This window comes from Chenopodium quinoa, unplaced genomic scaffold, assembly GCF_001683475.1.
Source record: "Chenopodium quinoa cultivar QQ74 unplaced genomic scaffold, ASM168347v1, whole genome shotgun sequence".
Classification (NCBI taxonomy): domain Eukaryota; kingdom Viridiplantae; phylum Streptophyta; class Magnoliopsida; order Caryophyllales; family Amaranthaceae; genus Chenopodium; species Chenopodium quinoa.
Window position 1 is genome coordinate 2117021 of NW_018745068.1, and position 15213 is coordinate 2132233.

At 35.2% G+C, this 15213-nt stretch overlaps 1 protein-coding gene across 1 annotated transcript; it reads left to right on the forward strand.

Moving 5' to 3' along the window:
• Positions 1 to 1168: 1168 nt before the first annotated feature.
• On the forward strand, positions 1169 to 13097 carry LOC110709513 (mediator of RNA polymerase II transcription subunit 27-like). The gene is made up of 7 exons (XM_021887735.1): positions 1169 to 1635; positions 2712 to 2877; positions 8891 to 9332; positions 11962 to 12021; positions 12105 to 12173; positions 12284 to 12327; positions 12405 to 13097. Exons 1-7 carry the CDS (start codon positions 1302 to 1304, stop codon positions 12574 to 12576), a joined length of 1287 nt encoding a protein of 428 aa, XP_021743427.1. The 5' UTR covers positions 1169 to 1301; the 3' UTR covers positions 12577 to 13097.
• Positions 13098 to 15213: the final 2116 nt, after the last annotated feature.

Below are 15213 nucleotides of genomic sequence, written 5' to 3' on the forward strand. Positions count from 1 at the left end.
TTCAATATTCATTGGGTTTGAGCCAATACTACTGTGAACCTCATTCATCAGATCATTCACAGTCATGTTCGGTTCAAGTGTTATAAGTTCCATATTCCCTCCACTGTACTCAACATTTGATCCATCGCACATAATTTCACCTCCCCACCAGCATAACAACACTACATTTTGTGTAGCCATATTCTACATAACAACCATAACACATTTAAGGATAATCGAATGCTAAAACAACGTAAAAAAAACCCCTAATTTAACAATGCACAGCATACATAGCTTTGATAATGGAAAATTATATCAAATTTCAAGAACCTACATGTTTAGCTAATATGACAACAACGAGACAAGCCCATTCTCACTATCAACATTTTCATCACCAATTTCATTAACTCTTAGTAATGCATACAACTATCAACAAACTATTTTCATCACCAACTATCACATTGCAATCAACAATTTCGTCTACATTGTTCTTCAATAATGTACTACATTATCATCAACAATTATCAACAATTTATCACATTTTCATTACTAATTAACAACAAATTAATACAATCTACATCACATTTTGCTACAACATACAAAAACTACCAAATATTCAATGTAAAATTATACTACGAATTTAGGGTTTACCTGGATTTAGAGAGTGAGTGAGTGAGTGAGAGAGTGAGAATGAGAGTTGCAGGGGCGGCGGCGGAAGGGGTGGCGACAGCGGAGGTGGTTTCGGTGTTTGTGAGAATGAGGGTTGCTTTAGTGAGAGAAAGAGTGTAAAATTCGGTTGTGAGAATGTGAAAAACGCCCAGAAACTGGGTTTATGCCCCGCAAGAATCGCTGCCTCAGGCAGCGTTTATTGTTCAGAAATAAAACGGTGTTTCAGGCTGCGTTTTATTCTGTACAATAAACGCAGCCTGAGGCAGCGTTTCATTTAAACGTATAAACGCTGCCTGAGGCGGCGTTTTACAGTATTGGGGTATTTTTTTTTTAAATAAATTATGAAATACGAAGTTTGGCAAACAAAAGTCAAACAAGTAAAACGCTGTCTGAGACAGCGTTTTACTTTTTGAATTTTTTTTTTTAAAAAAATATGGGTGTAAAACGCTGTCCGAGACAGCGTTTAACCCCAAAAGCTTAGTTTGGGAATACTTTTGCCACGAGATCAATTTGGTGAATACTTTGCCAAATTAGCTCACTTTGGTAAAACATCCAATTAAACTCTCATTAGATGTACAATCCCCAAAATTTCAAATTGCTGCATAACTTCACTTCCTTGCTCCCTCCCACTTCGCTATCTGAGAAGACTGAAAATGTTGCAGCACCCGCAGCTACACCAGCAGCAGCAATTACAGCAATACTCGCAGCAACAATCGCTGCAACAACAGCAGCAGCAACAACAGCAGCAACCGCAACAACCGCAACCGGCGGAAACAAGCGAAGATGCACCGCCAAAGCAGGTAGCAATGGCAATGGATAGATTGGGGCAAGCCTCTCGCCTTATCGCCGACATTAGGATCGGCGCTGATCGCTTACTTGAGGCATTGTTTGTGTCAGCTGAGTCTTATCAGCCTCAAAAAACCGCCAATTTCATCGTCAAAGAAGAGTCTGCCATGCGTCTTCACCTCCAGGGTCTTCGCAATATTGGTTTGTTCTCCATTCTCTTTTCTCCACTAGGGTTTACTATATTTTTGATTTTTTTTTTTTGATAAATTTAGGGTTAATCAAAGAATTGAAATTATATAGATGATTTACATCTAGGGTTTTTGTACTGCATTTAGTTCTGTGTTGTTTAATAAAGTTTCAAAAATTTAAAAGAGATAATATATATATATATATATATATATATATATATATATATATATATATATATATATATATATATATATATATATATATATATATATATATATATGTTCAAATTAGTTTTATGTAATATGTGGTACTATTTGTTGAGTGTTAAGTACTATTCAACATTCTGTTTTGTTTAAAAAAAAAATTGCGTTCTGTTTCAATCATACTCGTGATCGAGCCGGAGCCCACAGTATAGATCAGATAGCCTAGTTGCTATGCTGAAATACTAGAAAGACTTATAGTGCAAGCTTGTGAATATGACTAGTTGTCTTTGTAACTTAAATAGCTTTGTTAATATGATGTAAGTAGTTGCATTAACGGTTGTGAGGGGATTTCTACTTATGATGTTTAGTGAATTATTAGCTATCGCAACTTTCCGTTATTGGTATCACGAAAAGCTTTTTGTAAGTGAAAATAGGTTTAAGCTTTAAGATTTAGTTTCTTCCAAGATTAGTTTGTGTTAGTTTGCCAATTTTCTGTTAACAATATTACATATTAAAGACGTGTCTTTAGATTTTCACTATTAGCCACTTGTTGCTTCTTGATGAAACTTTTAAATGTTAAAGACGAGATTGATGATGCATTGGAGGCATTTGGAAAGTTGGTGTTAAGATGGCTTAAGTATTTAAGGCCTATTCACACAACACTACTGTAGAGACAACTATTATTTGAACAAAACTTGTTATTTCAGTTTGCGAAACTGTTTCTATGTATATTTATCTTTACTTCACAAATAATAAAGAATTCTATTAGATAGACACCGAGAAGGTGTCACCCATATACTTGAGGGTATATATATTTGAGAGACTGCTTTTTAAAAACAATCTGATTTGTTCTTATATTCTGCTGATTTCTTTTGTTCATATTAGGAAGGCAGCTTGAATCTTCTGGGGTCCTCAATGATGCGCTCAGATCACGAAGCAACTCTTGGGGATTGCACATGCCTTTAGTTTGTCCAGATGGTGCTGTTGTTGCATATGCCTGGAAGAGGCAGCTTGCTGGCCAGGCGGGTGCATCTGCAGTTGACAGGACTAGGTGAGATAAGGATTTAAGTCAGCAATAAATATTGTAGATAATGCCTTATCTCTTTTCACATTATTCATGACACATCTCATTCTTTCTTTCTCCTTATATTTAAGGATTGTTGAGTGCCATGAGTTAGATTTTTTATCTCATAACCACCATTTTGATTTCATGTCTTAGAATCCAAGGTGAGATACCTTGGTATATGCTGTTTGCCAATGCTATTGTATTGTTGGAGGAGACTAGAGTTGGTTTTAATTCCAGTTGGAGTAACAGAGGCAAAACTTAAAATTTTGGGGGTTTAGACTAAGGTGGAGCAAGAGTGAGTAAATGGAATGTAGTTTTAGCATTACGAGGGAGTCATGTAGGGATAGGGATAGTGATGTTAGATGGTAAGAAGGCTTCCACAAGCGAGTTTTTGAAGAGTGGAGTTATTACCAAAGATGTAACCCATATGATTAAGTCATTGGATCAAATGGAGAGCATGAAGACAAGAGCATACCTTTGAGGTTAAAGGGGATATTATATCGAACGACTTAGGTTACATTGGTCAGAATAATTCAGGAAGGATCACATTAGGAAGAAGATAATAGTAAAGATGCGCGTATGTTGAGATGGATGTATGGGAACCCCTTAAAGGATAGAATTAGAAATGGAGTACATTTGCGGACATTGAGGATAAAATAAGGGAGAATTGATTGCATTGGTTTCGACATGTTAAGGTGACATCAGAAGACACACTTGTAAGGAAAGTAGAGGGTTGAGAAAAAGGGAGATTAGAAGAGGCAAAGGAAGATCATACCTGTATATGACTTGGATAGGAGTTAAGGACCTTAAGAAGCTGGAATTTACAAAAGCATATAACATTGGACAAAAGGGAATGGAAGGAGAGGATTACGGTTGGCAGGAATACATGAGATATATACTTGGTTTATTTAGCTGACTTATTAAGGCTTTGATTTTTGTTGTTTTAGATTTCATATCTGACTTAGCATGATATTTTGGTGAATATTGTGACTCAAATATTGAAACCTTAACTTGTGATTTAAGAGTTAAGACATTGAAGATATGAGTGGGGAAAACAACGGCCGGAGGAGGGGGGGGGGTGGTATCTCCTAGGTAAGTTGATTGGTATCTTGTGTAAATTTTAATTCCTTATGGTATAAATTGATCAAAATTGATGTGTCCTCCATTCTCTTCTTACTTGCAACACGCATACTCTACTTTGATTATCTTTCATAATTTGTTGTTATGGATAAATATATATTTGGGATCTTGTTAGCTTCGCCTTAGTTTTTTCTTTCATGTATCAAGATTTTATAATTTTTGTTTATTGAAATAAAGATATTAAAACTGGAATTATGCATTGACAACCGTGAAATGAGAAGTGTTGCAAGTAAAAAGATACAAAGGAAGTATTATTTAACAATAGCCATCATTTAGGAACATTAGGATTAACAAGGGACTTAAGTAGTGTTCTTTTCACATGATTTTCTCTTATCTTATCTTTTCAATCTAGTCTTTATCTTATTTACTCTTATCTTAAGTTATCTAAACTTATTAGCCCTTAACTTATTAATACTTATCTTATCTTATTAGACCATATCAAACCTTAATAAACGTTATTGGAATTTATTAACCCGCGTCTTATCTTATTTGAACTTATCAATTCTTATCTTATCTTAACTTATATGGAACTTATTAGCCCTTATATCATCTTATATGAACTTACTAGTCCTTGTCTTAGGTGACAAATTTCAGATATCTCCCGGATCATTGAGTCCTCTCTATAAATGCTATAAATTGATTTTTATTGATAGAGTGGTCAATCTTACCTAAAGAATTTACAGTTAGGAGTCAGAGTCAAGTTAGGTGATCGCATGATTCTGTTGACCAGGTTAGAGTCTTACTTAATTTTGTAGATCAAAGGGTGTAGTTGGTAGAGCTTTATGATGTATTGTACTCCCTCCGTTTCGTATTAATCGCAACACTTTCCTTTTACATTTGTTTCATATTAATTGTAACACTTCTATAATTGGAAATGACCCACCATTATTTTATAATTTCTCTCTCCAACTAACCCCACTTTCACAAATATTCTATTATTTCTCTTTCCTACTAACACCACTTATACTACTTTTTTTATTATTTCTCTCTCCCACCAACAATACTTTATATTATAAACAATCCTCTTTTGGGCCCTATCCTATAAATTTTCTTAAACTTTGTGAACACCCTGTGTTGCGATTAATATGAAAAGGAGGGAGTAGCATATTTTATACTTCTTTGGTCCCTTTCTTTTTCATTTGCATCATATCGAGTTTAATGCTTGCTAATGCACAACTTCTACCTTATTATCTAAAATTACTGTTTAGAAAAAAATATTATAAGTTAATATTTTGAAAGTATATATCTAAAAGTGTGTGAATATATTGTAAAAAAAACCAATTGTTGCAATAGATAAAGAATGGAGGAAGTGTATGTTTTCAAGAGTCCACATTATCTTAACTCTATTGAGGAAATTTAATTTCAAATGAAGGTTTAAGGTCTTTCAAAGTTTCGGGAAAGATGTTGAATTTTAGATTTCAAGGAAATAGAATTATATAAGTGAATGTTTGTGTTTAGGGCATTGTATAAAGACCTAGGATTTTTTTTTTTATTTTTTATTTTTTATTGTTTTCATCTATTTAATTTTTTTTTTTTTTTTTACCGCATGGTAAATCAATAACTGATAATAAAGTACTTGTATGGAATAACAACTAAGTACTACATGCAAAGGGAATAGATAAATTAGGACTAATCTAAACCAACTCCTAAAGTTCTAACCAAGAATAAGATATATACATGAGGAGACAACTACTTGCTGGCATCTAGTCCTCTGCAGATTCTGTGCTAAGGTTCGCTAAAGTACAACACAAAAACTCACTTTATTCAAAACCTTGGCTTATTACCCATAATTCATCACAATTTGACCCATAATTATAAACCCAATAGCCCATAAAATTCAAAAACATCATCTTAAAGCATTATAAAACTGAGCTTTTGTGGCATTTTAAAACTCCAAGGATGAGAGTCAAATTATAAACCCAATAGCCCATAAAATTCTTCTCGCATATGCTATTCCCAAGATTAGGCATCTCATTCTTATGCTGACCACTACAGTCATTCAATGATTTGAAGGGATTAAGTATTGTATACTTCGTACTAAATTTGGAGGGAGTAAGGATATTGTATAATAGAATTGGACGGTTTTATGAGGATTGGAATGTAAATGCTTTGGGAGCATATGGTGCTAGTGGACATAGTTGTACTATTGTACTAGTGACCTAGGGCTAAGGATTGTGTTTCATTGAGTTGCTTTTAATTTCTAGTTTATGGCATGCCATTTTAGTGCGGCATCAGATCTTTGATTGGGTATCTTTCTTTGTTTTTCATTTTGCATATGCTTTCTAGGTGAGGAGCTTAGAGAGTGGTGTTATTGAGCTCATTTGAGTATAGGGGTATGAATGCGAAGTATATTGTTTCTCACCCAGAAGCTAGATGGCACAATGGAACAAGATCTTCTTTCTTAGTTACTCAGTTTAGATTTGTGGTTATATTCTCCAAGTGAGTGGTGGTTTGGAATATTCTTGGAGTAGCATGGTTGTAGTGAGGATTTTGAATTCCTGCAAGGGTGTGATTTGCTGGGAAAATCTCAATTGCATCAAGGGTTTAAATTGCGCTATGGCTGTGATTGCATTAATGGAAATGCATCACATACTTAATTGTAGTGTGAGTACAGAGTTGCATTTGTCCTAGCACGACTTTAAATACTTGTATTGGACTTTTGTTGGTCTGCATCTAGTTCATCGGAACTAAAGTTTGGTTTCATCTTTAATCTTCACTCCGTGCCTATACAAGTTTAGACATGATTTACCTAAGCTTCACTCAACATTCGCTCACAAAATAAAGTAACAAGCAATGCAAATTTGCCATGAAATTTTTCAACCAATTAACTGATAATAAAGTACTTGTACATAACAACTAAGTAATACATGCAAAGGGAAGAGATAAATTAGAACTATTCTAAACCAACTTCTAAAGTCCTAACCAAGATAAGATACATGCATGAGGAGACAACTACTTGCTGGCATCAAATCCTGTGCAGATTCTGTGCTAAGGTTCTCTAAAGTACTTGCTGGTACACAGATACTCTAACTCCATTCAAAACCTTGGCTTATTATCCATTAATTCATCACAGTTTGACCCATAATATAAACCCAATAGCCCATAAACTTTCAATTCAAAAACACCATCTTAAAGCATTATAAAACTGAGCTTTTGTAGTATTTAAAAACTCCAAGGATTGAGAGTCAAATTTCAGTTAAACTAATGATGCCTACCAACAAAAAGACAATCAAGAGGCGAATACAGATGCAGCTACATGGACCAATAAACTAACATTGCATTAAGGGTAATAGTGATGAAATTGTTTCAAACTTCTTGGTTTAACCAAATGCCTAATCTTTTGGCTCATTCTTCGATTCATTTCTTTGATTTGTGAGGGACTGTTGTGTGGCTAGTGCATAATGGAAACATCATTATGACTAGGTTGCACATAGCTACGTCCCTCTTTTGATGGCATTACTTATATTGGAAAGATGTTGTAGCTTAAATATAAATAGTGTGCATGGCTTTCATGGGTATCAGACTGAGATTAGCAAGTGGTTAGTTAAGTAGCAAGACAACATGGTCCAACTAGCTATCTTCCAATCTTACATGTTTTACTTAGTGTTATGATTAGATTTTGGCAACAAGGAATGTTGTAGATTTGTTAGGACTCATCTTACTGAATAAGGGTCATACAGTTGAGAAAGCCCCATGATGAGCCTAAGCCTCAATGTAAATCTTCATAATATTGAACTTCATAATTTTCACATATATGTAGTTGAAGATGTTTAATGGTCAAAGATGCGCAATGGAGACCATGTAATAACCAAGTGAGTCAAACTTTTAGGAATGAAGTATTAGATTACGCATCATATTATGAGCTCTTAGAAGTCAAAATAAATTTGAACCAAATTGGGCCTATGTGTGTGTTTAATTGTCAATGAAATACGAGTCAGCCTATAAAATTGGGCAAATAAGAAACTATACATGTCTAGCTGAGAGATCCAAGGACCAGCAAAGTACCAAAAATCTTTATACTACAAAGAAATTTTAATATCATGGAGTGATAGTTTCAACAATGAGGTTGGAGAGAGTTCTACATCCACATCCCATCAAGATCATCATATAATAAATGCCGATATACAAAACGAGTAAAAAGAACAAATTGATGTGATTAAGTATTAGCAAGGGCAAATTCAAAACAGGAGTAGAAAATTAATGTTGAAGAATGGAGTGTTCTCTACTTATAAAACTCTTAGAGGGAGTGTCGGAGGGTGTGATGCTTTTACTTTAGATTATTGTGATGCATTGTTTTGAATACATACTTTTAATTATACTGTATATGGCCCTGAAATAAGTTAGGTACATGAGACCATAGTTTCTGTACATTCAAGTTAATTGTCTATTAAATTGCATATATTAGTGCAAAGGGAACTTATATCTATCTTGTTATTTGTATGTTCAGGTGATGGAAATTATCAATATGTTCCATTTTATATAGTCTAAAGGGAGCTTATAAGTTCTTATCTAGGCGTAAGTCCTTTGTGGCCATGACATTCTCACCATGTTCTTTCTATCATAATATATCTAACTAATCATTTTTTCTTGTTTGCCAATGATTTTTCTGTCATTCATCACTTTTAGTGTCTCATACATGAACCAATCTCTGCCGTGCACCAATAATTTGCCATCACTCATATTTTTAACATTATGTACTTTAAGGTGCACAATGCGATTTCAAGATGGTGCCTATTTTAAACTTTGTTTTTGGTATTGCTTATTATCTTGATGATAGAGTTAATTTCATCAAGATAATGTTTAGTCTATTACTTGTTAATCCTACTGAATTTATGAGTTATCCTTCTACAAATTGCAGACTAGCCCTAAAGTCCTTCGCAGATCAAAAGCGGAGATTTTTTCCTCATCTTGACTGTGAATCATCTTCAAAGAAACAATGTCTTTCACAAGAATCTTTGGTCGAGAACCCAGAAGAAACTAGTAATTACAGGACACTAACTGATACCTTAGAAATTCTGGAGAAAGAAGTGCCGGACATGAAGATTTACACTTATGAAAGGTTAGAGTGGTTGAAGCGAGCTTCTTCACTTCCTGCGTCAGCCAATGAGGATGCCTTTAATACGTCAATGGCACAAGCCTACCATGGTCCAAGTAGTTTAAGACCTGAATCTCCGCATGTCTCCTCAGATAAAGTTGCTGTGGTTGAATTGTTTATTCCTTCTGTCTTTAGAGCTGTTGTGTCCCTTCACCCTGTTGGTTCTACAGATCCTGATGCAGTTGCCTTCTTTTCACCGGATGAGGTAGTCAGCTTTGCCATGGAATATTTACATTTATACTTGATGACTTGATCATATGGTCTTGCACAAACATGGATGTCACACTAATGTAGATTTAGTTGTATATTCTTGCTAAATGATTTTCTTAAAAAATTATATGTTTTCAATCCTGAAATCGGACAATCATAAAAAAAATAAAAAATAAATAAATAAAAAAAAGGTTAAAATTCATGAAGGTTAAAATTCATGAAGGTTTACATGTAATACATATCAACTTTGTATGCGGAACACTTTTTCCATATAGTTATAAGTGGCTGAATTTAGGCAGAGTGATTGAGAAAGGTGCCTTTATTAAGAACATGTCTTAGACAGTGACCACAGTGTGTTAAAAATAAACATTTTATAAAAGGTGGTTATTTTTCATCAAAATAGATGTATGTTCTGTTCAATTCCTCCAAAAATGCAAGTTCTTTCGTATGGTAATTTCCAGACGAATATCATCTTGCAATGAAGAATATGCCTGTTAAAAAGCTGTGTACAAGAACTGTATATGTAGGCATCTTAATTGTCTAGTATGTACAACTCATGATTACAAGATTATCTTATCTCAGGGTCATGATTATTGATTCAATAATTAGATGGAGCCTATTTTATTATTTTGATTAATTTTGAGTGCTAGTCTTGGTTGCATACTAAGCCTGCATTAGAAAAATATTTGGGATTAGTGAGTTACTAAGGGAAGGTTTCTTGAATACTGCTAATAAGATCCATCACATCAACTCTCATTGTAGCTGTGTGGATGATAATTAAATGACTTGGTATATTTGCAAATGTCAAGTAGTGGGATCTTCATGTGGCAGGTGAAATAAGATATAAACACTCTGAGAGACCTTAAAAATGATACTCACTTATTTTGCTTGTAATTTAGCCTGCTGTGTGCTGATACAATGCTGAGCATGTCTTTTCTACTTGTGTTATACTCCGTACTGTATATGGAGTGAATATTTAAGAAACTATAGGGAATAGGAAATAAAGTTGTATTAAAAACTTTCTTGTGCATTTACTGTTTGAGACCACATGGCCATGCAAGCTGGGTTACGGCTTGTTCTTAATATTATAATACGATTTTCTAACCTTTTTTTTTTTTTTTTTTTTTTTTTTTTTGTTTGGTGGGCTTAAGGATTTACGCAATTGCTGTTTGTGAAAATTTTCTTTTTTTCTATATTCCTGCCCTTCTGAATTGCTTGTGCCTTACAAAATCTTTGGTATAGAGAGCTTTAGGTGGTGTTGAATAGTTATAATAATCCCTGATAAAGGTACTATTTTGGAAAGCTATCATTCTGTCCTGTCTGTAATTGATTGTCACATATGCTGGTTTGGGCTTGTGAGATGTCAACCTTTGGAATTAGGATGAACTGGTAAGGAAGGTGGAGGGTTGGGATAATGGAGATTTCAAAAGAAACCGAGGGAGGCCAAAGGTGACTTGGACTGTGGGAGGATCGTTACTTCACGGAAACACCATTAAAAAAGAGTGTTTGCAAGAGTATGTAGTACTGGACAGAAGTAAATGGAAGAAGAGGTTCTCTGTGGATGACCACAAAAGATACATTCTTGATTTATGCTGCCAACCCCATCCATATGGGAATAAGGCTTTGGATTTGTTACTGTAGTCATGTTGCAAGTTAAGTTACATGGGGATTGGGATAGTTAATGCTAGATAGAGCTATAATTAGGGGCCGTTTGGTTGGGGGTATTCAACAAAGGTAATGGGAATCGACGGGAATCATTCCCTTTGTTGTTGTTTGTTAGGCCACTTTTCCAATCCCCTTTACCCCCTTCATTCCCCCAAATCCCTCTAACTTCATTCCTCACCCCCCCAAGGTATTTCCATTCCATTCCTTGGCCACCACCATACCACCACCCTCCAACCTACCCACATCACCGGAAACCGCACCACCGCGTACCCTTCGCCGCACCTCCCCCACCCTCGCCCGGCCATCCCCTCAACTCCCCCACCCCTCGCCGGAAAGCAAATCGGTTTTTGGGAGGAGAGGAAGTGTTGCTTCGAGGGTGGTTGGGAAGGGTTTCGAGGGTGGCTGGGTGGTTGGGAAGGGTTCTAGGGTGTGGGGGAAGGTTTTTGGGGGAGGGGAAAGCTGTTTGGGAGGAGAGGAAGCGCGGTGAGGGGTGGGGCAGGTGCGGCGAGGGGCGAGGTGGCTGGAGAAGTGGGATAGTGAAGAAAGAGGGGTTTGTGTAGTGGTGGTGGTGGTGGTGGTGTGGTGGTGATGTGATTTCCTTTGATTTTTAAAACAAACAACACACTAAATTTGAGGGATTTTCATTCCTTTCTCTTTCATTCCCTTTGTTCATTCCATTCCGATTACCCCCTGCGAACCAAACGGCCCCTTAGAGCCCTCTAGGGTTCAGAAAATCATACGCGATGATTTATGATGTCACTAGCAGTTTGCCAACAAATGTTATGTTTACTGTTAGAGAAAGGTTAAATTTTTTTATTCCAAAATTTCAGACCTTATTTGACAATTTCCTTGAACTTTTGATTCCCGGTAATGTTGATTTGTTGCTGTTGTATTCAATCATTTGCACTTTTAAACTTTATTTTGAGATTCTCAGAGTGCTACTGCTTTCTCATTTGCAGGGAGGGAGCCATGTACATGCAAGAGGTTCATCGCTTTATAATGCATATAGGCATATAACGGTAATTTATCTTTTGTCTACCAAATTCACAATGCTATTATGTGAACGTTTATTTAGTTAAAACGTTTCTTCACCCATTTGCAGGAATTTTCTAATATAGCTCTACAACATTTCCTTGGAAATAAATCTGAGATGGCACTGTATCTTCTTCTGGTATGATTTATTTATTACTTGATACTCTGTAATGTCTATAAGCATCCTTTGTCCAATTTAATTTCTAGGTTTTACGTAGTTTTACTGATTTACGATATGTGCTTTTGAAGCATTGGATCAGCGGCTATCAGAACCTATTTACACAAGCATGCAGGTGATAATGTGAACAAAAACAGGTGTTTAGTTTCTCTCTTTGCTTTGTCTGACCTTTGTTATTGTTTGTCTATATAGCAAATGTGAAAGGATTATCTCAATGGATAGACAATCAGCATTATTATTGCCTCCTGTACATCGTCCCTACCAAAACCTGCTTGCTGCTAAGGTGGCATCAGGTCTGCTGAAGGATCAGACTTCAAACACTGGGCAAGCGTATCATGTTAGCTGCTCCCCACCAGATGTGTAGTGTTCCAGTTATATTCTAATGTACTTAAGACTGGTATGAAAGTTTTCCTGAGGCAAACTCTCTGGAGAAAATAACATAGTTTAACTCTTGTAGAAGGGTGATTGACTGCTATTGAGCTATTGTACAAAAGAGGTGAAGGCTACAGCTTTAAAAATCCAAATGCAGGACGCAGATAATGTGCTACACATCATAATAGATGGTGCTCCCGAAAGAAGTATAGCTAGTTTTCTGGAAGTTCTATAGATTTATTGGTTCTCGCTAATCATTTTTTTAAGTGTATTTTTTTTTTTTTGTATTTATTTTTGTGTACACCCTCTTATTTGAATATAAGCTGTAGTATTGCCTCAGTATTAGCACCTTCATTGGACTTCTCTGTACGGCTTAAAACCATGTAAAGGTTTTTTTTTTTTTTTTTTTTTTTTTTTTTCAGTTGATCGCAAACTCAGACAGCACTTTTTATGTAAAACTCAAAAGCCCTCTTATTTTTGAGTAGTATGGCCTCATAGTGGGCCTTTATAGAATAGAAATATTTATAATGCTCTTATAGGATTTTAGATTTGGCTAGAAATAATGGTTGCAATTGCAATGAATGAAACATCTATATTAGTATTTCCAGTGATTTATTGTTGTACTCCCCTGTTTTTATTTAAGTGTTTTAGTTTGAGTGGCAAGTGCCAATACAGAACTTTGATTAATAATAACAGTATTAATAAGTATAGATTATATAAAGTTGATATTTGAAAACATTGTATTGAGATGATTCTAATAAATACTCATATGATTTTATTTAATTTAATATATGAAACACAAATATTGATCAATAGGTGCATGTGAATTTGTAAATAGTGTCATAGTCAAATCGGACACTTTAATAAAAATGAAAGGAGTAACGTGTAATAAATAAAAAGTCTTTAGCTAGCGGCTAAGGTTTTCGAGAGTGGGGGGAGTGGGGGAGGGGCGGGGAGTGGGAAGGGGTTTCAGGGAAGGGGGATAGTGGTTCAGACGACAGGGGTGCAGGAGGGTCGACGAGGGAGGGAGATGGGCTTGGGCAGTCCGGTGGAGGAAGGGGGAAGGGTTGGGTTTTCTATTTTATTTTTTATTTGTTTTTTTTTGGACAAATCACAGCTTGACTTGTGTCAAGTGATAAATCACATCCGTATAGGATTTATAGGCACGTTTATGCTACACTATAGTTGCTTTTTAGGTCTTTTAGTCGCTTATCAAGTTGCAAATGCATAAATTGTCTGTTTTGTGCTCTATTACGCTTCGTTTGTGTTTACTTAATGTTTTCAGGTAGGACTATTTGGACGCTTTATTTCACAATAGTTTTGGAAGTCTCAGACAATGAAAGAACGAAACGTCGATGAATCGAGGTCGTTAAATGAAGGATATGTATATGTGGAAGCTTAGTTCGAGCATTATAAGCATATGAAGTGATAATAGAATCCATAAGGGTCGCTATACATCTTTCGGGATTGGATTTGAGTTAGAAATGAAGAAGAGCGATGGTTATGAAGTGTTAAAAATGAATTTTCTTCATTCTTTTTTATCATAACTTGAGTTCTACAAATTAGATTGAAGCGATTCAAATTGCATATAGGAAACTAGACTTGACTTGAAGAGATTTCCAACGATAGGTCACACGCCCCGATACACAACCGGCGCCCGCAGCTCGAGCAGCTACTAGTCCGGACGCTGGATACCCAGCGGGTGCTGTTTTGGGCGTGGGTGGCAGCTCGTGATGGGCTTGGTCTTCACACCTTTGCAAGTTTCGACGACTACGATTTTACTTGTTGCCTTGATTGACCAATCATCAAACGACTTTTTATTTTTATTTTGTTTTTTTAATTTATTTATTTATCTTTAGGATAATATAAATACTCAAGGGATATTACTTTACGTTCGTTAGAGTTTTCTCTCTAGCCCTAGTTTTTCATGGACAACTCCATAGATTTCTCCATGGATTTGTCCTTGAGTTTGTTACTTTAATTTATAGAGGTAATTTGATTTCTTGACTTTGATTATGTGTTCTTTATTAGATTTAGTTTTTATTATTTATTTCATGTTTAAGTAGTTTAATTTCTAGGGTTTGGGAATTCATGTTTGTAATATAATTCTTGATTGATATTTATGGTTTGATTATTATTTGATATCTCAGATTGATAGCGTTCTACTGCTAATTTTGCAACCTAATCAATTATTTGATTAATTATTGTTATAAGAGTTGGAACCGAAAGATCATACTTTTAGAGGCTTACCTGCAATTAGCAATTATAATTATGTTAGCGATCGAACTACGTTATGTTGAATTGAGAGCGTTAAGACCCGACCGTAGGCTTAGCAATTGCTCTAGATACTTGATTGATTGAATTGTTATTGATATTTGATAGATTTAGAACTATAAGCATGGTGAACCATAACCCTAGGCCTTTTTATTAATTATACTGTATATTCTTATTTTAGTTTAGTTTACCTTTAAATCCCAATTTCGTGACATAATTTAGTTTCTCCAAATATTTAAAAGTTAGAATAAATAGTCATCTCTCTGTAAATTCAACCCTACTTACCCTACTACATTGTTACGTACTTAGCTTGTATATGTATTTGTATATACTTCCTTTTTCTTATACTCTTATT